The following is a 25,743-nucleotide window of genomic DNA, read 5'->3' as shown; positions in this document are numbered from 1 at the left end:
CTCGATGCGATTAGACTTCACGAGCTTCAACACAGCACCGCCACGTACCCCGAGCCTTTGGCCAGCACCCCCAGCCCCCTCTCACAGGGGGGAGCGTGGGTGCACACCCTGCGCTGTGGGTGCCGTCACTGTCATCCCAAGGAATTACTTTTATTTGAACAACATGAGACACTGAGCGTTTAAAGGCAGGGCTAACCCCAATTATCGACCTCCCCGTGCATGAGAATAAGAGAGGTCAGAAGTTCAGAACATAACCAACCTCAGACATTTCTAGACACCTCCCCTCTTTATTCCGAGCCTTAACTGCCATTCCGGAATGGCTACTGCTCATGTGAAATCGCAATCAAAGTACAGTCACATCCGCAATTTCAGAGGAGTCTCTTCCACTGTATTGCCAGACAACCTAGAAAAGCTGACAAGAGGAACACACTCTGAGAAAAAAATGGCTGTTGCACTACCAGGGCAAGTCTAGTTTCCCTGGAAATAACTGTGGCAGGGTACTAAACTAGGTGCAGAATTAACTATTACCCAAAGCAAACCATAGTTAGTTGACTACAGATTAGACAGCCACGTTATCACTTTCATTTTTTCCGGGAACCAAATCATAATCAGATCCTATTTTCAAAAACTGGAAACACTGCCTGGACAAAATGAGCACTAAGAACTGGAATTTGAGGGTTTTTTGGAAGGGGAAGGCTGAACCCAACATACAGTATCAGTGTGGAGAAGCTGAAACCAAAGAGAGGTCATTATTTGAGAATAACGAAGAAGCAGGCCTGGATCTGAGATAAAAATCCCATGAGCCTTGGCACTGCACTGTTGGGCAGTTTCACTGCCTTAATGGGGCTGCCTTGGTTTAGATTATCTGAGAAGTGGGCTCTACATATTGACTGATTTTCCGAAGAGTTTGCCAAGCCATTAACTTAAATGTTGGTATCTTTATTAAATGATAAGGTTCTTGCCCAAGAAAAATCTGGGCAACCAGCATTTATTTTGTTCAGATAAACTCTTCAATCTCTTTGTAACAACACATTGTTTTGTTTAACCTTTGCAGACCTAAGGCCACCCCTTGCCTGTGGTTAGTGTGCTGTGGTAATACAGATCATTTTTGTACCTTGCCACCAGGCCTTCTCCACTGTCTCTTTGCTATGTAATTCTGTGGCTATTCTACCTGAAAACTCAATTATGATAGAAATTAATCAGACAAGAAAACTTAAAGAAACCAACCCCCAATCCTCAGAAACATGTGCCTGGCCATTTAGACAAGGCAGAGATGTTTGCAGTCCCTGCAAGGGACAACAAATCCGACTCCTGGGCAATGCCATTTGGGATGATACTTCTCCTGTTTGCCAACACCAGAAATATTCAAAGCCTGGAAATGCAAAATCATACTTCTGACCTCCTGCCGCCTCACCCCCGCAGCGACCTGCATACAGTTTTACTCAAGAAAGTGCAGGATCGTGCATTCTACCGACTACCTGTCACACACAAACTGCACAGACCCTGCCCGCTGCAAGTCTGTTGTGTACGTGTAACCGGGCCTGTGCTTTTAAGAGTTCCAGCTCCTATTTTTATGAACAAACCAAACTTGACTGAACATGGAATTATCAGCATTTCCAGTTATCTTGTGAAAAGGCCACTCGGTAATGCCAGCTTTTTCACAAGACCTTTGAAAAGCCACCAGAGCGGCCCCTAGACTATGCCACAGTGTCTGCCTGTCTGCTTAACTGTACTGTTCCCCTCAAAAACTGAAGGGCCTTTTTCTTTAAGCTTCTTTCTAAGTGAAACAGTGGGGCATTCAGCACGGCTACGAGACTGGTTAATATTAGTTTGGCTACAGTAGTTCTCGTTCAACAAAGGAGGCTCTCAGCCCGGGATACCCTCGCTCCAGCAGCAAGTGTACAAGGTCTTTTGTGTTAACGTGGGCTCTCCCGGCCATCACGACCTCAGACTCCACATCAAAAGTCACAAGCATGAGTGGTCACCATCCCTCTGCTCTTTTCTCTGACAGAAATGCAAGGGTTCAGCTGTATGCATTTTTAGGAACAGCAAGCAATTTTAGGCTCATGTGCCCTCCCTAATTACATGCAGGCTATCAGGGAGGACAGCAGGGCCAGAACTACTTCAGGTGCTAACTCTGTTCAGTAAGTGAATGAAATGACGTGTCCAAAGCTGCGTTGAGAGCAAGACCCTCCTCCCCAAAACACCCCTGCTCCCATCGGTGGGGAGCACACACCTGATTCTCGGCTTCTGTGTGTGTGTGTCAGGCCACCACCTTATTCTTCTTGTACTGAATTTCAGAGCTGCTGGAATGCAGAGTAATCCACAAGTTTCCTATTCTCTCCACGAATGACCACAGGACTAATTTTGAGCTGGGAGGGGAGTTGTTTACCTAGTGCTTATTAAACAATTTGCATTTTTGTACATCACTTACTTGGACAACGACACCAGGCAAAGGGCCATTACCTGCCAGTCCCAGATGTAAGTTTCCAAATGAAATTCCAGATTTGATTTCTTGTGGGAAGGGCAAACCAGATTCTAAACCACCTTATTTATTTTATTCTATCTCCTTCACCACAGCTTTTAAAGTTAACAGAGACTAATGTCCAGTATTTGGCTTAACAGTTTTCCCAAATCTGTCTATTAAATGAAGATAATTCATTTTCACATCAGGAAAAAATACATCACCGTCATACCCTGCTACTTAATAGCTGATACTTAATACTCCTCAATTCAGCTTAAACAGGAACAAAAAGACCTTCAGAGCTGTTAGTAATCAAATACTCTTTCAATGAATTCTTACATGAAATTCAGACTTCAAGCAGAAGGGGTGCACCTACCAAACCCCACATCCCGCGCTGGGATACCACAGAAGAGTAGTTTAGTGCAGGGAATAGGGCATGGAGATTTTGTGAATCACACTGCAAATCCGTAATTTGACTTTTTCACCATTTCTACTTCGCTTAGGTAGTATTTCATCCACTTTAGTAGTCAAAGCATGCACCCAACAGAACACAGAAAGACGAAAGAAGTGATGAAGAACAAGGAGGAAATCACAAAACAGATTTGAGAAGGAACTCAGGAATGAAAGCCTACCATTGTTCTGGCTTTTTATCACCACTTTCATCTCTGTCCATGCTCTTCTTTTATTGCCCCACTCTCCACAGAAGTTAATGGCAAAACCCACGATCAATTTGAATAGGGGCTCTTGGATAGGAATAATATTTGTAACAGGAGCCTGTCCTCTGACATGGTTACAACATGCCTGTGAAACACTGGGCCGGTCAGTGACAGGCAGCTTTTCTGAGACATCCAATACAGACACTCGGAAGGGCCAGCTCCTGCACTAGCACCAACGGCCGCATTTCCAGATCTGTGGGGCTTTGGGGATTTACACCACTTAAGGGCATCACACAAATCATTTTACTGTTCTAAGTCAGGCAACAAATCACCCCCAGGGCATTCAAAATACCTCACTGTCCTGTGTGAAAGTATCTGCTCACAAGCTTTGTTCATTTCACAATTTCAGAGCCACAAGAAGTGCACCAGAATTGCCCTTTTTGTAAACAAAATGCTCCAGAGCCTAGAGATTTGGTTTTAAATTAAGTTTCTTACAAACACACTTAAAAAACAAATATTACAAACACAATCTAAATAGGAACTGAAGAGAACAGACTACAAAAAACCTGAGGCAACAGCTCAGAGTTGTAGATTTTCACAGTTATTTCAGTGAGGAGCCAAATCCAATTTAAATGTTTACTTTTTCAGCTGTACCAACACTGACCATTATTAGCAGAAATACATTACCCTGTGCTCTTTTAACTTGCCTTCTCTATCTTCACAAGTACCAAAAGTCACAACCAGAAAAGGTAAATTTCTGGAAATTTTGAGGACATGGAAGAAATTTTAGAGCTCTTGGAAAGAGAAAGCATGAATTTGGGACAAAATGTTGTCTTCAGCAGCTATGGAATTACCAAATTCTGGTTTATTTCTCTAACAATGAGAAATTTCTTAGTCCTCATTTAATCGTGAGCCATGGTAAGAGGTTACCTAGCAGTAAAGACAGAGTTGCCATACTGTCCAGAACAGCTCTTTAAAACAGGGAAAATACAAGATAACCTTAGACTTTACTTCTCACTGTTCACTCTGAAAGAAAGTCTTTCACAAGAACTTTCTGTTAAGTTTTCCTCAAAATCTCCTTTAGTTTTGTGGGGGATTTTTAATATCAGCATTGGGAGAGAAAGGGAGTGAAAGGTTTGAATGCTTTTTTTAAGTTGCTGGGTGTTTTTGAAGTTTATCCTTCACAGACAAAACTATTTCAGAACCTTCTGCAAAACCATCCTCCATGGGTTTGCTATACATCATCTAGGCAGGAATTTTAAAAGCGTGGAGGCAAAGTTAGATAGTTTATGTGTAATAAAATTAACGGACAAGATGCGCAGTCAGTGCAACATGGCTTTCACCTCTGGCTGTACTCACCTCATCAGTCCCTGCCCGACTTTAAGGCATGAAACACAGACTGCCCGTGCCCTGCTGCAATATTTAGGACTAGGCATAAATAACAGTGTCTGTGTGCTATTCCACAATTTCTATGATCTAACTGTGGGCTTTTACTTGTGGAAAGGGCAGAAATGATAAGGCGGCTCTGAGAAGTCTTGTCTCACTGGGATTCCTGCATCAGTTCTGTGCTACACGTGGATGTGCAAATAGTCAGAATTCAACCAGCTGGTTTTATGAGCAGACAAATACAAGTCCTAGCAAGTGATCTGCTACAAAAGTCCACTCTAATGAAGAACCTGGACAGGTTAGTTGCAACACTACCTGGTCATTTCCTTCACATTAAATCCCTAAATTATACACTCAATTAGTTGGCCAGATGGCTTTTATAACCTGCACGTTCGAAAAATTTCTAGACAGAGAAGGCTTTCACCAATATTCAGCTACCATCTTTGTTTCAGATGGCTAAAATGCCCTAAGACTCAGTCTAGGATTCAGATATGTTTGGAGGAATCTTTACATTGGAAAGAGTAAGGGCCCAGCTATCACAGAAATGTGCTCTCAAACCACTGCATTTGAGATCATTTAAAAACTGCAAATCTGACAGGGCTTCCAACCATGTAGGTTGTGCTCATGTGTTCACCAAAGCCAGAAGACTGAAGTATGCTGTGACACACACAGACTTTGGAACGGTTGCAGTCAGCAGACAAGCAAAATTTGCCACAGGAACATGAATATATTTGCAACTTCAATGGATCTGAGAGGGTGGAAAAAAAATCCATGTAAACCAGACACATTTCATCTGGAATGAAATTCAGCCTTCCCCCATTTCACCTTTAAGAGAAATTACCATGACAAGAAATGCCAGTGACCAATTTGGTAGACAAAGTAGGATGTCCTACAGTTCAGCAATCACCGCCTGTAGCTATGCAGGTCACTGCTCGCAAGAGACTGCAATCCTTTAAAAGGTAAATCTTGCAACAAGGCAGACAGCTGTTGAAACTGTCTTTTCAAAGGGCACCCACATAACTCCAGAGGATCCTGGGTGCAGCAGCAGATCTCACTGCCCCAGTGCAGGACGGTACTTCCACTCCTGCAAACTTGTCAGTTCACAGTGGGAGCTCCCTGCTTATCCCTGGGCACAGGCAGGGATTTGGGGATAAGATTTTCTTGCAGGAAAAGCTGCGGGGAAGCTCTGCCTCAGAATAGAAGAAGAACAAAGAGGATAATTTTCCTGCTGTTGTGCAGCCTGGATGGGAACCAATCTATGCATACTATCTAAATTATCACAGCCGATAATCACTGACCACTTAAAAATAGAAACTGCCTGTCTCTCTTCTTATGACAAACTGGAATCCAGACCAAACCTACCTGGGTGGTGGCAGATCCAAGGATCACCCAGCCAAGGAGCTCCCCTGCTGAAGGGCACTGCTATGGGAGCGAGGGGTTTGCCCCAGACACCCGAGATACTCACACAATTGCATTTCATTTTCTGGTGTGGGTAGTGCTGCGTAGCCACAGTCAGTCTTTCATTCCCACAAAACAGAGTTTCTAACTGATCTAAAGCCAGCTTAAACACCTCCGACAGGAAAGACAGCTCACCCTTCCTTCCTATGGGCTTATTCCAGTGGTCACTACGTTAGGTATCAAGCTTTTCAAGCCACACTATTTCTAACACGGCTCAAAAGTGGTAATAAAATAAAGGCACTTGCACCCAGGCAGCCTGGTCACCAAAACACATCAGGGTCCCACTAAAACTAAACATTTTCCAGTCTGAAATGCAACACTGAAAAAATAAACAAAATGGCAAGGTACCCCAGGGCAGGGTACGTCACAGAGCTCCTCTGAAAGCTGCCTTTCCTCTGGGGCTTTATCAGGAGCACCAATCCAGCTCCCCTCCATCCCCCAGGGTTTTACATTTGTAAGGACCACTGGAAATTTCACACCTGGGGTCCAGCCTTAGAGCTGAGACCCAACTGCCCAATTACACTGCGGGAGCTGGGAGAAGTCACCAAGCTACTAAATGCCAGGAGTGTCAATAAATACCAGGCTGCCCTGTGAAGTGGGGGAAGGAGCCTGAGCAGCGATGATTGATGATGATCGTGGCTTCTGGTGGCACTGATGGTGGCTGCCTTGGCTGTGGATGGGGACACAGCCTCAGGGATCTCCTTCCCAGCTACTGACCTGCATTAACCTCTCCCTGCCAGCTCCTACAACCCCAAGCCAACCCGCAGGATCCTGCCACGTGAACGCAGCACAGGCGACAGCCTTGGTTTAAAATGATAACACATCTGGTTTGCTTTGCATCTAATTCCTCAACTGAGCAGGACAAATCTTCTCCACTCATGTACCCTGCACAATCGACATGGCAAGGCATTTTCCACAAACAAGTTTTGGGGTCCTGCCTTTACTTGCAGTGAGCTACTCCAGCCCTGCAACATGATCCCTTTCTACTGAACAAGTGGCCATGGGAACCAGAACTCCACACCTAAAGTTTAAGATGATAGCAACCACTGATACTATCTCTCACTTATCATTCTAGGACTGGGCGAACTAACCATAATAAGAACTTACTGAAACTTAATAAAGGGAACAGAACTTGCTAAAGCATTTTTCTCCCCACACCTGTGCTGACATTCTCACGAGCACCAGGACCGAGTATGTAAACTTCTCAATTATCATGCACAAGACTTGAGGGTTTCCTCTGACACAAAGACAGCCTTGATTGGCTCCTAGCAGTGCCTTCTGCCCCATCCTGCTTCACCACGGCCCATCGAGGCAAACGGGAGCTGGATCTCCTGCAAGGTGACCTTTCCCAGCTGCAGCAGAAGGAGCCAGGCTGGTCCTTCCAGCGTAGCCCCACAACCTGCAGCACTGGCTTCACACCCCACCGGCACAGGGCTGGAAAATGTGCTTTAAATGCTCCACAATCAGCATCAAGTTGAACAACAGTTTCCTCACAATCGTCACTTCAAGGCATTTAAAAGAGGTGGAAGGTAGGAGTGCCTAGGTGATCACTTAGGATCTGACCTGGCTTTGTCCCAAGCATTTTGGGGCAGAATTACGCTGGCTCCTCTTTTCTTCCCTTGTGAAGCTGCCAGGGCCAGATCTAACATATTGTCTATCTTAGGAGAGAGGAGATCAGCGAGAGTTGTCCTCTACTCATTGCTGATTCACATTTCTGCTCCATACAGGACTTGAGCACTTGCTCTGTGTTATTTCAGTCTAAACAGTACGTTCCCAAGTGCTTCTTTTAAGGAAAACTCCCAACCTCACTAGATCTGAACACTACCTCGCTATGTTCTAGCGCAAAGCTGTGGATTCAGATGAAAATTCCAGGAACTGTGAAAAATGAGGGGCAAATTCAGTGGGGGAAGAACATGAGTAGAGGCTACGGTAACCCTGTACGGTGCCAAGACTGGTGCTGCTCTAGGGAGCCCTCCTACCCGAGGTAAGAGGGGTGAAACACAGTCATAAAGAGGGAAAACACAAAAATAAAAAAGGGCAGGAAATCTTCAAGAGGTACTTTTCACCAGAGATTGAAGAAGGTTTGAAATGCACCTGCTCTTACTTGTTTGTACACCTCCACAGTAAAAAAAACGTAAAATTGGTGATAAACTTGTAATTTTAAAATATTACAAACATTCAGCTCCTCCCTGCTGGGTCCGAGTCTGGATGCACTGAGCAATGCCCAGTGCCACAGAACACCCCATGTTTTCACCAGAGCCTTCTAGCAAGAGGACAAGAATTGCCCCAAAATTTTACAACTACAAATGAATGGCTTTTTAGATATTCTTCAAACAAAGAGCCATTAATCCAAAGAAAGACAAGTTCTGTGTCAGCAGAGTTAAGCCACTCCCTTTAGAGCATACAGTATTTTGTATGGTTACTTAGCATTTCATGGAGTATCTAGTGCGTAATTTCAGACATTTCCTGTACCTAAGCTCCACCCTGAACAAGATCATCGGCAGCACTATTTTTCAAGCCTGTCTACCTTCTCTGCAGCGTGAGTAAACAGCTATGGGATGGCTACTGCAAAGCTCTTCCTTACAACTGCAGGAGAACTCACTGTGGTTTATCTTTTTTGTTAGAAGAAACTGCAGCATATTTAGGGAGAGCATTGAAATTTATTTTTTTTTTTCAAGTCAACATAGTGCATTCCACCGACGGGAAAACTCACTTTCTGTGCTTTCAACACTGCGGTCTGCTTTCCTCTTTCAGTGTGATGTAAACACACAGATAATGGATTCCTGAAGCAGTGACCCTGAAAATGATAAAATCTGCCTTCTTTAGACTGCTAACTTAACCAAGAAAGAAAGAGGCATGAGCCAGTACTTTTTTTTTCCCGTGCCATAAAGTTACCTCATTCTTTTTAAAGCAAGTACCGCAGCCTAAGATCTGACAGATGTCCAAGACAAAGCCTCTAACATATTCCCTCGTGTGCACGTTCAGAGCCTGGATTTTCCATGCCTTGCCCAAGGAATGTCTATGTTGCCAGTGTTCAAGATGCTGTCATTTTATCTTATTATATCCAGTATGCAGCCATTACTGGTATTATGAATGAAAGATTATTTTTTTCCTCCCTTCATTCAGCCAGCAAATAGGAACATTCTTTGCACTAACCAGGCTCTTCCTCCCTCTCTGACAGGAACCGCAGGACCACACTTGTGGCACAGGCCAGAGTAAAATAAGAAACATGCACAGAAGGGCTGAACTTCCCTGTACTCAGACTGCTCTGGGATTATTTACGGAGTCACATGGATATAGTGGAGGAGGAGGTTTGGTTTGGGTTAAGAATTCTTTTTTATTTTGAAACTGCAGTGCTAGAGTTCATTCATCCCCGGGACATGCCTTACACAGAGGAACAGCAGAGCCTGTTTTACCCTGTCTGTGGCAGAGATGCTGGGCACAATCCTCCTCCACAGCACTGCTAATAATCTGGGCTTCCAGCACAGGTCAGAGGCCTGCCCTTTAGAAAGCACACCACCATTCCCCAAAAGAAACATCTGTTTTCTCGCACAGATAGAGAATGTAGTGGGAAGACATTAAAGGACATTCTCCCTGTCTGAAAGTAGAGCAGTTCAAAATGAAGGAAGTTGGGAATGTTGAAGTACATGAATGCTTTCTTGAAGATCTTCTACAACAAAAGCAAAACTAATTCGTTTGGAAATTATGCAACTGTTCTTCACTTGAAGAAGTTAAGCCACCCGCCTTTACAGGAGGGGCACGGAGTTACAAAGGGCTCTCACACTGCAAACTGCACCCAAACAAGCTAGGATTGTACAGTTGATTTCCAGAGTTACGACTGTATTTTGTTTAAGGATAAACTAAATAGAAAGGCCACTTCCTCACTCTCCCCCTTATTGTTCTAAGCAACTTGGTGTGGGTTAGCACTCATCTGTGCTGAGTGGCTCAGAGGTCCTGTAAGACTGAGGACCCCTTCAGAGAGATAAAAGCCACACAGTATCTGTAAAAAGAACACAAAGCTTTTTTGTATAGCACGGCTTTTGGGCTCTCTCATTAACACCTTGCTGCAATGAGAACAAGCCCAGACTAACATGTTTACAGGGATCATACCATAGCAACACCTACAAAAAACCCAGCACAGGCTTACCTTGCAACTGCTTGAATCTTCCTTCTAACTGATTATAGTTGTACTGCACCTGAGCTGCGTATCCTGGGGACAACGGCCCGGGCATAGCGGCTGGTTTTTGTAATTCCATTTACAGGTAACGCAGGGATACGATGAAGTGCAGCATAAAGGAACCACGGGTTTCTCTACCATACATCCAAGTAAATCCCAGCTTCCTCAGTAGTTTGGCTTCAGTCCCTAGAGAAAACGCTCTCGCTGAGCCCTCAGTAAATAACAGCTTCGGTTCAAACTCCAGCAGTGTGGGTTGGCGGTAAGTTGTCAGTAAGGGATTCAAACTTAAAGCACCAGGACGGTTTCTCTGGTGGGTTGCTCCCCCCCCCCCCCCCCCCCCCCCACTACAGGCAACTCTCAAGCACTCGAATCTGGTTTCAAACCCTTCCGTGGCTGTGGCGAAACTAAACTGAATCGAAGTGAGCCTGGGACTCAGCCCGAAGGAGAAGCAGCGTGGAGGCAGGCACAGCTCGTCCTCGCCAGCGCTCCCGGGAGCCGCGCACACCTCAGACCTTTCCGCCGGTTTGTAATATAATCAGCAGCCGCCCGGGCAGGGCTGATGTCACTGATTACCATACAGCAGTGGAGGAAGTGAAGGCCGAACCAAGGGCGAAGGGGCGGCGGAGCAGGGCAGAGCCGGACGCCTCACGCCATGCCGCGGCCAGCCTGGTGGCTGGCTGCAGCCCGTGTCGCCCCCAGCCCCGGGGAAAGGGGGCAGTGGGGTCCCCAGCCCTCCGCTCCCGACCCGCCGCAGGAGGTGGTATCTTCCTGAGCGAAGCTGGTGGAATTACAATCTTTTGTTAAGAGCCTCATGTAACGGAAAAGTCTCAGATTACTATCGCATGAAAAGGAGGGCACTTTATTTATCTGCAAGACCGTTGGCTTGAAAAAGTAACACAGAAGCACTCATTCAGTATTTAGCAACAGGCGACGAAGGGACGCAGGAAGATGTACGCTCCCGCACGCTGGGAACAAACGAAAGCTTTGTGAAAAGGTTCCTTAAACAGCCAATTCCTGTCGCTTAGTTTTACGTTACTTGTTGATATTGGGGATTTTGACATCTCCTGTGTCTGTGGCTCCTTGCCAATTGATCAGCGTGCTGGGTATTACTGCAAGATTAATGGTTGTCTGGGCTGTGCACTGGAGGGGGAGGGCTGTAACGTAAATAAGGATGCCCTGCCTCTGACTGGCACCTTAACACCCTGCTGGCACAGAAACCTGCCCAGCAGCAGCAGGGCTCGGTACCAGCCCTCAGCTCCTGCAGACAGCATGCGACAGAGGACGTCAGTCTTCCTTCAGGGGCACGAGCTCCCAGCCCTCACTCACTCCTAAGTGCAATTAAAAGGTCATTCCACATTCATATTCTCAGTATGCAGCATTTGCCCGCTCGTTTTTAAAACTGCTGATAATGTTCACACAAATGTTTTCTCTATTTTTCTTTTCTTGCATTTCCAAATTCCTTTCCAACAGAATCCATGTTCTCTTCTCCTCCCACTCCATCCCCTCATTAAACATTTCAAAATGTTGCCTTTGTTTGGATACTGTCGTTCCACAAGTTTTTAGTCATAGTAATTTATGTGAGGACAATTTCTGTGGGAGAAGCTCAGTCCAATCCCACTGACTCGCTGCAGCCCTATCTCCCACTAGGCCTAAGGTGGAAATTTAACCAGCCACGACCAACACACCAGGGAACAAATGTGCAAGAAGTCCAACCATGAGCACCGCCAATTTAGGGAGTAGTGATGGAAGTCAACATTTCTCAACCGAAGCTGGGGTTTCCAAAAACCTGTGGACTGTTGAAAATACCTGGCACATTGCTCCCCACGTCACGAATACACTTGAAATACTTATGGCTTTTAACTATGCTATTTTACCCAAAACAACAACATAACCCTAGTCCAGAGTTGCTTATTATATCAATACAGAAGGGCTTTTACTAGCATTTTTCAGTAAACCCCCTCGTATCAATATAGCTGTATTTACACAAGACTCCTGGTACTACAGCAGACCTCAGGCAGAGCCTAAAACATTTCTGAGAGCTGGCCTTCAATCTTTTCAGCACTACCTACACGTGGCCACTGCAGACTGCTCAGCTGCCCCAGCCGGAGCTGACCGTGTCGGGTAAGAAAGCGACGGCCCGCAGGGGCAGCTGAAACGCCACTGCCCAGGGGACCAAGGCCCTGCGGGCTGATGCCCTCGAAGCGGGTTTGCAGGGGCCGGGGGATCTGAGGAAGCAGCTGCCCTTGCCGCTGCGGCGGGCAGGACGTCGCTCTCCAGACAGCAACGCGCCGCTGTGGCACGGCGAGACTCCCTCCTGCTGACCCACGCGCGGCGGCTGTGGCCACGGCATTTCCCGGCTGGGGTGGGAGGGAAAAAGGGCAACACAAAAATACAACAGGCCCCAAAATTCACAGGAGCAGAGTGCAATAAACTGAGCCGTTAACACACAAATGCGAACTCCCCCAAAGCTCAAGGAGCATGTTTTACCCAGCACACAAGTACAGGCTTATTTCCGTCACAATTTATTTTCCGGCAGCTTTCTACCAACGGCAGCTTTGCCTGACCTATGTTATAATTAACCGAAACCCTTCCCCTGGAGATCAGGCAGACAGCCAGGCCCTACCTGCAGGCATATCAGCTCATTACTGTCCCACCTTGAGCAAACAGGTGTTGCTAAGCAAGCTCAGAGGTAAAACTAAAGTCCAAGTGACTGACAGCAGACCTGGAGCATTTTTAACACCGTGAAGGCCATAAATCAGAAGCCAGGAACTTTTCCCCAGCTGAAAGCTTTCCCAACACCTTTGGCAGGTGACAGACTAATGCACATGGCCATCATGAAAAATATTAAGAAGTAAAAATATTACAAAAGCAAAACATCAAAAACTAGAAATAAGCATTTAGCTTTGACCCATATAAAACACCGACTGGCCTTCCCCACTCCATCATAAAACATTAACAGCATGTACACGAATTCATACTTCAGGCTGTCCCCCTGTGGGACAACTGAATCTGGGAAGCTTAACGCTCCCAAGAAATACCAAACAAAAGGTAGGGTTTCAGGTTTTTTGTCCGTGTCCCCTCCCTGCCCCTCGCAATTCCGGCCTGCCCAGTAGCACTAAATGCTACCTTAAAAAGAGAAGGAATGGCAGCAGGTATGGAGCAGTACAGGCTACACAGTGAGTAGGGGGAAAGCTGAATGAAAAGGGAAGAATCTGCATTTAAACTTATTTGGTTCCAGGTTTGAAAAACAAACGGAAGATCCTAACACGTGGTGGAGGACTCGGCAGGACTCGCTGCAGTTCTGACCTCATTTCAGCTGCCACCCAGGCTGGCGTTTGGGCTGAAGGACTGGTCCCCGAGCAACAGATGGGACAGACTGTTAACGATGGTGTCAGCTCCTGGGGATGGCCCTGGTCGCCAGGTGCTGCTGACTCACCCCCAAGGCATCACTGCTGCTCTGCGGGGCCTCTGCCGTACATTTTGAAGGCTCCACAGGTTGGTGGTAATTCAGTAGAGAAAGAGCAAAGCAAAATGGGGATGCGTCTGTATTTGTGAAACGCTACACCGTACGTAGCGAGGCTTCTTCAAAACGGGCATCCTGCCAGTTCCCCTTTTTATCCGAGTCACATCAATCCCAATACATTTGTTTGCTGTTGATGCCACATTAGTAAACCCGAGGCCCGTTTACTGCCGCTTGTAGCAACGCACAGGATCGATCGCAAGGCTCTCACGTGCACAAGGCCCTTCTCTGTACCTGGTTTCTATTCATTTTCTCTGTTTCTCTCTAATTGAGAAGCCCTTGACAATACTAATGAGGTAATATGGAGGGGAACGACTGCTTTAAAGCCATAGATAAGGTAACTTTTGAGCACGGGTCCAAGTTTAACTTATCAAATGAACACAGCTTGAAATTGTCCGTGGTGTAATTCATCACTGATTACAGCACTGGAGGAAAATAAGGGCCAAATCATACATTAAATTTAGTATATCAGGGAGGGAGGAGTTTGCTGGGTTTTTCCCCCTCTAAATTTTGTTCTCACTTTTTTCCCATAGCTGTGAAATAATTTCTGCTTGCATTCTTTGAATTGTACCTCTCCCCTAGGACTTGACTGGTAATGATGGCTTCTATTATTTGTGTACGTGTTAAAAGTAAATAAAAATGCAAGTGATTATCCACTTAACCATAATGCAAAGTGTGAACTGGTTGACATGATTAGAGCTTTGCCAGCCTCAAGGAGAACCAGAGGTTGATTACAGTGGTATTATGAATGTACAAGTAACATCTGGAGGCAGGTGCTTACCCCAGACCAGAAAAGGATCTGTCCCAGGATCTGTCTTTATGTGGTTCTGAAAGTTGCTGTTGGAGTGAATGAGCTCCTACCACAAAGGAAGAATCTTAGAGCTAGCAAAGTCACCACACCAATCCCTAATCATCAATGTTTCTAAGACTGAACAAAACTACCACTTTTCTCGCCCAAAAGAAATCCCTTAAGAAAAACCTTAGCATATTCTCAGAACAAGTATAGACAAAAACCCCGTAAGAAATTCCTGGCCAAGGATGTGGTTCATAACTTTTGCAGAAAAGAAGTTCCAAGCGTGCTGCGTCAATACTGCTCACGCGGCCTCGCTAGAAGTGGAATAGCTAGAAATGCCCCATCAGACTACACCGTCTTCCACCAACCGAGCCAATACTGGCTGGCTTTACTGGGTCAACAATGAAGAGAGGATGTGCAGTGCACTCAATGTCCAAACCAGACCCACCCTCGAAATACATTCACTTAATGCACACACAAAAAAACAAGAAAGCCGCGTACAAAACGTTCCCTAGGTACCATAAAACAAATGCATGCTTTGTACTGTTGTGTCCTCAAAGAAAGATGCGATTTTACAACTCCATGGAAGTCAATTATCCTTCTAATGGGAAGCAGAATGCACCCCAGAGCTTACAATAATTACAAATCTGGTTAATCATCACCCTTGTCTTCCTCTTTAGTCTTATTTGCTCTTGTAAATTCTCTACTTGGTGACTAACTAGAAAAAAATTACAAGATAAAAAGGATGATTTATTAAATCTAAAACGCCACAGAAATCACATAACATTTGCTCTTCTCCTGAAAGGGGGTAAAGTTCTTACACATCCCCTCAGCACCACAGTTTAGAGCTGAAAACTCATGATCACATTTGCCTTTCTTGACGTCTCTGCTGATACCCCCCATCCACACACTAAAACCACAACCTCTCCCTACACATGCAGCAGAGTAAGGAAAGATGGTCGTGCTGTGGATTGTTCTAGAATGTAGTAGGAAATAGCTTTTTTTTATCATATTTGACAATTTGCATAACATTTACCCCGAAGAGTTAGCTGCTTTCCCTCCAGTTTGTGATGCTGGAACACAGAGAGAAGCAGCCCACACACTAAGCAGAAATTAGCGTGCCAACTTAATTACCTCTCCTGCAGCCTTAGTGGGAACAGAACCATTCATCTTATAAACCCGCCATTTCCTGCAACACTGAGCAACTCTCTCAGAAGGTGAAATAAATACAAACAAAACATGAGATCTTCTCTTAAGTAACATTTCAATTTCAAAAATTATTTCCATTTTTCTGTTTAAAGGGGATTTTAGGTCAGTGGCAAATACTGAGGCATTTGGTCCTCCCAGTCCCTTCCAGATATATTCTCTGTGACTCACGTGGGCTTGGGAGAGCCAATGCAATCAAAAGGCAAGGGAAAGGGGCAGATCAAAATGCAAGAGACAAAGATTTGTATTACAGAGGATTTGTCCACGTTTTGCTTTTGCCACGTCCAGGGTGGCCTTCCAGCACCGAGTCCCAGGCACAAACCAGCTTTGGGCTCCAGATAAACCTGGGGGTTGTGACGTCCCCGACCAAAGCAGCACAAAACCTCTGGGAATATTTTCACAAATCAGGCCAGAATATCAATTTATTACTGAAACTGGGTCAGTTCCACCTGGTTTCAGGTTTCAGTTTACACAAGTCCCAGATTAACAGGAAAGTTGACATGACTTTGTAACAGCATGTCCTTGCTCACTGCAACTGTGGAACACTCGCCAGGAATGCCCCCAGAAAAGAGCCAGGTGAGGAGACACTGGTGGTTGGAAGAAATCACCATTGGGGTTGGTTTGTATCCCAGACCAAAGGGGTTCTTCTGAACTGCACTGCCTCCCAGAGCCTGTGAACTCATCCAAGCAGGGAAGCCCCCCCTGAAAAACTGTAACAACTACATTCACAGCTTTTGGTTGTGGCCCAGGAAATGCACTTGGGTTTGCTTCCTGACTTAGACGAATAACCCTTAAAAAGTCTATTAAAATCGAGCATGGTGCACAGGTATGCACTTAACATACTCATTTTCTATGAAATTTTGGCATGAAAACACTTCTTCATTTTCATCCATAAAATTCTTTTGTATGGGTTTTAATGTGCTTTTTTAGAAGCTGGAATTATTTTCACTGCGTCTCCATCCCTCATTTCCTCCTCTATCTGAATTGCATCTATGTTTATATGTAGGGGAGAGAGAGAGATCCCCACCCTCTTTTTTCTTTTCTTCCTTTTGCAGTTTTCTTTTTTTTTCCAGTTTGACCATGAACACAGAATATGCACTGTTGCCACACCATAACCACTCAGGCATGAAAATTCAACCTCCTGCTACTCCTGAGCAAAATGGAAACTGGGGGAAAACAAGCAGAGCACACTGATCTTTACAAATCTCCATAAGCCAGAGTATTTATTTCTACTATTTCCCTTGCTTCACATCGCTAGAACAGAGAGCACATAAACTGTATGAATGCTCACAAACACATCCCAATTGTGACCAGCCACATACACATGTGGTCAGTTCAGGGGAGAGGAATAAAAAAAACACCTCTCCCTTTTGCCAGTTCCATAACTGGAGGAGCTCAAGCCCCTAAATTAGAAACCTCTGAAGTTAATTGGGCTCCATACAAAATTTTAGATCCTCTTATACCTAAGCAACAAAGTTCCAGAAAAGCCAAGGTAGTACAGGCTTGCGCTGATCCTGTAGTTCATTCAAAATAAGACAAGGAAAACATTAGAAAAAAAATTGTTCAAATTCTGTTGTTTTTTTTTTTTTTTTAAATACCAGACGCAGAAACATGAGCTGAAAGCCTGATTTCTAAAGCCAATGTAAAAGAGACATCTCTTTGTTTACTTTCAAAAACCTTCTTTCATTAAATCTCACCCACAAAATTTCCCCATCTGGGAACTGCATATCTCTGCAAAAATGTTTAGTGATCAATTGACAAGTACTAACTGTGTGAAACTCATGAAGTTATTATTCCAGAGGAAACCACATTTCATTTTTATATACTGTACAGAATAAATATATTACACACTTTATGTACAAATACTGTCCATGTCTCACACCCATCCACCTTAAAGGCTTGGTAACATTTAAAGGAAGCAAAACTTAAAAAATCATCAGAGTATATACACATACTGAATGGTTGGCAAAAAGATAGTAGTGTTTGCATTGCTCACTAGGAGAGTTCAAAACTGCTAGGAAGAACTCCAGCAACTAAAAGACTGGAACTTGCAAGTGGATTTTCATCACCCTCTTTCCTTGTCTGGTCCTCCTCCCCGTTCCTGTTCTCTGTGCCTCTTCCCCACCAAGCCAATTAGTCTCCAGGCAATCTGCGTTTATATCACTCCAGGATATTACCCCAAGATAAGAATCAAAGCTTGGATCCGAGAGAATGATTTCATCACTATTTTTTCCCCATTAGAAGAGCTCCAAGGTTAACAGAAATTAGTAAACATTTTTTTAATCCTGTATTGAATTTCGCTTCGCAATATGCTCTGCTAGACATTATTTATACTTCAGGGAGTGCTTTCATGCAGTATCCAAGCAACAAATAGAAAGAAAAATGCAAGGCACATTGCAGATTTGGCTGAATAAATAAAATAAATAGAGAAACATCACTAGTTAGATGCTAAAGACATGAGACGAGAACATTCTCTTCTGCATACGCATTTTTTGTGGAAAGACTTCTTTTAAATTACAGGCTCACGACCAAGTTTTGAAATGCATCCACAGCCAAGCTCATCCCTGATAAAAGTCATAATTTAAAACTAAAAAATAAAACATTGCCATTATTGGCAGGTAGTTTTTATAAACAATAAATCCTTTCCATTAAAACAACTCAGCAAAATATCTAAAACCAATCTCAGTATTTCAATGAAAGGTCCCATGGTTTCTGTCTTAAATATCCCTAAAACATCAATTCCAACAGCAAAGAACACCAGAGTCCTTTCAGTCTTCAGGTGTCCCACGACGGGCCACTCTGGGTCAGACTCCCAGCTGGTGCAGGTCAGCATGGTCTCGGGTCTCACAGAAGCCAAGGGAGAAAGCCAGGTTACCCTGCTGGCCATCTGGCTCGTAGGTCTGCTCCTAAATTATCAGCTTCTGCCTGACATTACCCCAGCTCTACTACTGTGCCTGGCTTAGCTCTCGCTAACTCCACAGAGGGTAACTCACAGTGAGCAGTAACTCACAGCGAGTGTTCTTCCTTTCCTCGAGCAGCTGGCGCAGCCCGAGCATCCTCCTCCCCATGCCAGGCCCTGCGCTGCCTCTCCCCACTCCAGCCGACACAGAACACTGCCTCTCACTCATCCCAGCACCCAGGGCAGACACAGGCGTGTCCCCCGGGGCTTTTACTCTTCCCTGATGCCATGTGAGGAGCGGATGATGAAAACTAAACCAGACAGGAGAGCGTGGTGCTGTGCCAGCCTGGGCATTACGGCGCCGCTCCCCCCTAGAATCAGTGCAAGCAGGGAAGCACACTCCGAAAGCTTCGGCAGGGCCAGGTGTCGAGTACTCAGGCAGGTAAAGCAGATTTACTCCCTGCATGGGCATGTCATTGCTAACATCCTAAAAGCAGACAGGCACATGCACACAGAGCCGGCACACATATATTAGTTTTCCACCTTCTTCCTCTAGGTACAGATGGATTTTTATATTTAATCACTTCTTAACTACAGTCCAGAACTCTTGGAGCTTATTTTGCTAAATTACCGAACTGCGGTCCAAGCACAGAGTCAGCCCTTTGTGCATAAGGCCTGCCGTGTGTCTGGAGCTCTCCACAAGAAACTACGAGCAGCAGAGATGGTACCTGCATCCAGTCCAGGAGCTTAATGCACAGCAATTCAAAGATCTGAAGATCAATCAGTATCAGTACACTGGGCTCTCCCATGTGTATGTCCAACTCCATACTGCTTAGTCTTGAAAGAATTTCATCAGAGACGTAACACGAGTGCAGCTGTCAGGCTTTCCAGAGCGGGGCTGCCAGCAGCTGCTCCTATCCTGCTCCCTCCCCAAAGAAGAAAAAGCCTATTTTTCCAGCTCCACTCGTCCTGCCTGAGCAATGTGTGCCAGATTACAGTTATTCACCAGGACGCAATCGCTTTCATGCATCACGCTGTTACTAAGTAATCCTAAACACTACCCGTGAAGCAGACAAGCACCCACGACTCCAGAAATCTCCAAAGTTACATTCAGCAGTACTTTTTTCCAGAAACGTGGCTCTGTACTCAGGAAGCTACGTGGGCCCATGGACCTGGTATCTGATCAGACTACACAACTTCTGACTTAAACCTCCACGTAGTTTGCACACTACTTTTTTGATTCTAAAGAGAGAGCGTGAACCCCCAACTATGCCTAACTGATACCAAAGATCATGTTCTGTTACCACAGCAGTGAGACACCAATGACCTCCGTACCAAACGGCAGCTGCGATGGGACATCGCTGAACACAAGTTGTTCACGTTTACTTGAAAGTTATTTCATGTACTGTAGATGTACAGTGACACTCCTTTCTGGGTCAGCCTACTGATGATCTTCAAAAATAAAAATGCTAAGAACAAAATAGTATTTATTGTCTGGTTTTTGCTATTTGCTTTAGAAACAGCTCTCCAGCAGCAAGTTTAAAAGCCAGGCCGCTGGTCAGCAGCGACAGTGGCTGAGCTGCTCCTTGGTCTCTGCTAAGCGCCCGGCTCATCGGGGGTGGCTGCAGGTGACAGGCGGAGCTACAGCAGCTCCTCTGCTGCCCTGCTCTCTCCCTTGACGCCTGCACGACACCGAACACCCAAAAGGATGCTCCTGCTTTTAGCACCAGCCTCCTACCGATGCTGGTAAGGTACTGCAGCTTCGAAACTACAACTGAGAAATTGTTCCAGAAGGAAAACGTTGGGAGAGGTCGACATTTGGAAAAGCTTTTGTTGAAATAATTCTGCCAGCTTTTATCTGAGAAAAATAAGATTTTTCACAATAAGCCCTTTCACGCTCACCTAAGTAAGCCTGCATTAGGCCTTTGGCTGCTAAACAAAACCAGGGACTTCAGAACCACACTGTCACGTCAGTGCTGAGGAGGTGCACCTGCAGTTTCACTGCTGTAAAATTTTTATTTCTGTTTAGTGTCAAGTGAATCCTTCACATGCCCTTCAAACCTGACTTACAAACATCAATATACAGCTGAGTTCTCTTTCCTTCACCACTTGCTGGTATTAAAATTAGTGCACGGGCTTTCAAGCCCCAGATACCCCAGGTACTGGGTATTTGTGAGACGTACTGCAAGAGATGATTCTCAGTATGCGCTTCCCAAGCTCTAAATCATTGCATTTTATCCTTTTTTATTGACTCAAGACCTGAAACTTCATTCTGACTGTGCAGATATTCTCTGTCTTTAGTGTGTACTCAGAGTGAAACAGCAGAAACTCTGCCATGAGAGCTCTACTGAACAGCAGGGACCAGCAGGTCCATGATACCTGAGGAGCGCTACAAGTGACATCTTTCTTTTCAGTTTTTTGGGGGTTGTTTTGCTGACTGTTTGCACCAGAGCTGTGGGGGGAATGGCTCAAATATCACATCCAGAAGGGCTAACTAGCCTAGCCCCAAACATGGTACCCAGCACTTCCCATTGCAAATTTTCTCTGTTTTATCCTTAAGAGATGGGTATTTCTCTATATTAAAAAGAGAAACTTTTCAATAGTGTAACTTCAGTGAGAATTTCAATTATTTTCCCCTTTTGCTTCTGGGAGAATGTAAGCTCCTGGTGTGAATTACAAGCCTAGTTTCTCTTTGTGCAGCAGGGAGAAGGCAGGCAATCTGCAGGAGGAGCCAGACTCCCTGCCTGTATCCCCGTGACGTTGGTGCAGGCGGTGACGTGCAGCACTAGCAAGGGCCTGGCCTGGCACAGCCACTGAGGTGCAGCTGGGACAGGAATGCACAGCTTCACCTGCCTGCACTTAGCAGATATGCCTCTGTCGTCTCATAAACTCTGAAACTATTTTTAATTCCTGTGTCAGACAGCTGAGTCACAGGCATTCTGGTCACTCGGGTGAACCAGAGGACAAAAGGGCAAAACACAAATGAGCAGAAAAGCAAGTAACTTTAGCCAAGCATTTTTAAATACTGAATTAGCTAATTGAAGAAACTGAAAGTTTTGGAGGTGACAATTCTCACACTACCTGAAAACAGCATCTGAGACAAAGAGTATGGTATGTCTGAATGTCACAGTCCCAGACTGAGTGTGAAAAATTCTGCTGAACAACTGAACTATCTCTTAAAGCTTTCCTAAGAGCTCTGCACAGCAAATCTTGTTAGCTAATGGTCCTTGACAGACGAAATCCAACACCTGAGGATTTGTGAATGAAGAATTTTGCACAAACTTGATATCTTTTTGGCTTCTAGAGAGCAGGTAGAATTACCTGGTCTTCCAGCAAGACCTTCCAAAGAACCACAGAGAACAAGGACAGGTGAAAGATGATTTCCTACCATGGGATATCTTACTTTGCAAAGTAGGGATCAGTTACCTTCTTCTCATATCAGTTTGCAGAGTGAGTTAGTTCAACATGAATGACAACCAATCTGGTTGCATATCCCTTCAAATCTGGATTCTGATTGAAAGCTGAGTTCCCAGACCGTTTATTTGTATTAAACTGAAACAATCCTTCACATTCTGGTTTTCACGGTATACAGACCACTTTAATAATATCAGTTGCTGTGCTAACTATAGTGCTTTTCTACTATTATTATATCATACCTGCTTTCACTGAGCTTCTCTCCAATACATTAGAGCCCAGAAGAGGCTCCTGGTATCACCCAGGGTGGCTTTGTCTGCACTAGCAGCCACAGGCTTTCACACAGTGATTATCGTGTCTGATCCTGTGACAAGCCACTGAATTCGAGTACACCTTTCCAGAAAGAGCCTGTCTCGATTTAAAGGGTACAATGACAGAGATTATTGCTATTCCAGCTCCAGGCTGCAGCTGTTAAAAGCCTGGAAGTGCCTTTCTGGGGAGATGCAAGGGAAGATTATGCACCAGACAGCATATCTGAAAATGTATGCTGAATGGTGCCAGGAGTACCACGGCTCAGCCTTTAACTATCACCCTTGGATTTGCAATACAAACCTCTCCTCATCCCTCTCTCCCTGCACCATGATTAGGCTCTCCAGCAGTGCTGCAGCAGTGCAGTATGCTCAGCCAAGTTTTGGCAGCACACAGCATTCTCAGCATTAACAGTAGAGAATTACATGTATGAAATGTATCAAAATAAAATAACTATGAGTAATGCTTATTAAGACAAAAAAAATACAAACGTTATACTCTTGGAAGATGTTTAAATATGCCTCATTGTATTTTCAGCAGAATTACTTGCTTTGACACTGATATTTGTTTTAGGCTACCTAAATAATTCAAGTACTTTCCTTACATTACTTATCCTTGAAATAAGAGTTTCATGTTTATTATTCATTACTCAGGTGGGGAGCTCTGCTTGCCATAAAAGTGGAACAACCAACTGCAGTAAAAGCTCGATCTGGGACCCAAACGTGGCTCATGAGCTTTGTGCTAAAGTACTTCCCACCCAAGGAGTCTAATACCACCTACATCCACTAATGTGGTGGGAGTTAAATACAGCTTCTTGCTCAAGCAACATCAAACTGTAAAAAACTACAAGTCAAGATTCTTCTCGTCTACCACCCAGCCACCACCCCGGGCAGCAGTGGGGCTGCTCCCGGCCCCACTGGGCACAGCCCCCTGCCAGGGCAGGCACTCAACCTGCTATTCCCAACACGCGCCGTCATGAGAGCGGCTCTAATTAAAGGTCTTCTGAAGATAGCAAAACTGAACACTCAGCCTTTCTGCGAGCAGCTCCATTAAGTCGATGCGATTACTATCCTCAGTAAGAGTTACATGATCTGCTCTCTGCCCACCTGCCTGAACTACTTTATTTCCCTGTTGCTCAGTTCCAAACCTGATCCTGCCCCGTGCCCGACACCTCAAGGGGTGGTGCCCCTAAGGCACTCCCACAGCCAGCGTCCGGAGGGGAAAGGGCACGCCGCAGGCACTCTCATCGGAATCACAAATGGAACAGGCGATACCTTTGCTCAGTACAGTCAATTTAATAAACCTGTTTCAACACATTATGAAGTGTTGGGTTTAAAACTGTCCTTGTAACTAAAATTTCACTAGCAGAAAGCTCAGCATATTTCGAGCTGTTTTCTGTGCTTACAGTATGTCCCACGCTAGCGAGGCATTTTGTTCAGAGGTCAGGAATGTGGGCATGCTACCATAAGAGTCGGGAAATCATTTACAGACGCATAAAAATGGCTTTGCAGGGCAATGCCTCAGAGCTGAGAGGACATGACATAATCTCCTTGCTGCACAAACACATGTGGTTAACGTACAACCTTTAATACACAATTATCAAATGTTTTAAACAAAAAAAGAGACCAAATCAAGTTTCATGTCTCTGCTGAGAGTGTAACTCAGCAGAAGACAGCATGTATTTCAGAAGCTCTGCTTCCTCAGAAAGATTTGCAGTTTCAGCATTATTTACTAAATGACAACTATCTCCATCTACCACATTCCTCCATCTCAGGAGAGATGAGACATTCTGAACACCTCCAAATGAAAGTATTTTGAGGCAGAATGGTGTTATCCTTCTGATTTTTTCCAAATCTGGAAACCAACATCACTGCCAACCACAGAAACCCAAACAAAACAATTTGAATACACAGCCAAAATGGTTAATATCCGATGAGACTGATGAGGTGAGAAAGGGAGTCTGCACAACCTTTTAACTAAAAAAAAAAATACAGGGATGAAATCTCTGTTCTCCCGTGCTTACACCAAAGAAGTCTTCATAAGAAATGTGAATAGGCAAGTGTCTGCGAAACGTCACGTATGAGCACATCCTGCCGAGCAACACGAGACCATCACGTCCCGCTGATGTCAACGAACAAAACAACCTCAAAAACTGCTCGCTCAAACTGCCCTTGCCCTCAGGGAAGTTCCCGATCTCGTTTACTGACCAGGTGCAGCACAGAAGGCAGGCAGCACCCCGTACTCTCACACACGCAGAGCAGCAGAGCTGGGGAGGTGTGATGAGGGCTTACCAGCTAGGGCCTTGATGCGGGATCGTTCAAAGAGTCGAGCAGAACTATTCTCATTGTCCCAGTCGTCGACATCCCAGCGGTTGTTGACATCGCTGTACTGCTGTTGGATTTCAATGTTGTCATAATCTGTCGCTACTGTTGTCGTCATCCTGAGTCTTCTTAATCTATTCTCACCATCAGATTCTTCTTAAAAACCTCTGTAGAGCAAAAATACATGATAATAATTTAGACAATACACATATATCGGAAGAACACAGTAAAATTCAAGCTCAAGAATTCTGGTTTCACAAATCAACGACTTTTACTCGAAGCCTGGGCACAAGCTCAAGAACAAGTTAGACCCAACCAGTCCTTCACAAAGCAACCAAATGCTCCAAGTCTTCTTAAAAAATGAAGGACTTCACAATAGCAAGATTTCACACCAGTAGCTTTGCTGCATACACATATGCAGAACTGTGATGTTCAACTCCGTACAGAGTGGCACATGTATGAAACAGTGCAGTAAGATACTTTCACAATTGTTATTTTCAAAAGCAGCCTGTCAGCTTTATAAATCTGTGAATGTTGGCTAAAGCATATGGAACTGCAGATAATTCAGCTAAGAAAAACCTGAAGTGCAAAGAAGACCTCAACACCTTTACAAAATGGTACAAATTCTGATGGAAGAAATGCAAATGCTTAAGAAGTCACACAAGCATTTGACCAGCAGAAGCCTTTTAACGTAGATCTGAAGAAACATTTCTTCACACGCAAATGATAAATTTGTGACGGGTCCTGGGAATTTATTTATGAACTAATCCGGATAAAAACAACTAACTGATGCATTGCTTTGAACTCTCCCTAGCAACAAAACGTAGCCCACCACTGCAACTCTTGACATGGGTTTCTCCTCTTTCAGGCAGTTGGACACCGTTGGCATATTCATACCGTTTTCTAACTGGAATTTGCATCTACTTATCAGCACTAAATATACCAGGCGAACACCTCCTCTCCGGGAAGAGGAGGGAGGTTATAAACGGCTGCTCAGCGAGAGGCTGTGAACCCTCCAGGAGCAGCAGCTGTCCTGGGAGCGCGGGTCCAAAGCTTCCCCCATCCCTGGGGGCGAAGCAGCGGCTGTGCTGCATCCTCCATCACCCCATCCCTCCAAAGCCAGTGCTCAGAGGGACCCAG

At 44.9% G+C, this 25,743-nt stretch overlaps 1 protein-coding gene across 4 annotated transcripts in view; it reads right to left on the bottom strand.

Moving 5' to 3' along the window:
• Window positions 1–25,743, bottom strand: part of SPTBN1 (spectrin beta, non-erythrocytic 1) — a 151,738-nt gene that overhangs the window by 67,043 nt on the left and 58,952 nt on the right. For 3 of the 4 annotated variants that reach the window (XM_074817067.1, XM_074817068.1, XM_074817066.1), the window contains exon 2: window positions 24,574–24,770. In XM_074817067.1, coding sequence (XP_074673168.1) covers window positions 24,574–24,721 — 148 coding nt within the window. In that variant the 5' untranslated portion in view covers window positions 24,722–24,770. Of the gene's footprint in view, window positions 1–10,111; window positions 10,433–24,573; window positions 24,771–25,743 lie in introns of those variants that run through there. The other variant, XM_074817069.1, reaches the window with a different exon arrangement.

Source organism: Strix aluco, chromosome 3, assembly GCF_031877795.1.
Source record: "Strix aluco isolate bStrAlu1 chromosome 3, bStrAlu1.hap1, whole genome shotgun sequence".
Taxonomy (NCBI): Eukaryota; Metazoa; Chordata; class Aves; order Strigiformes; family Strigidae; genus Strix; species Strix aluco.
This window is presented reverse-complemented; position numbering and strand designations above follow the sequence as displayed.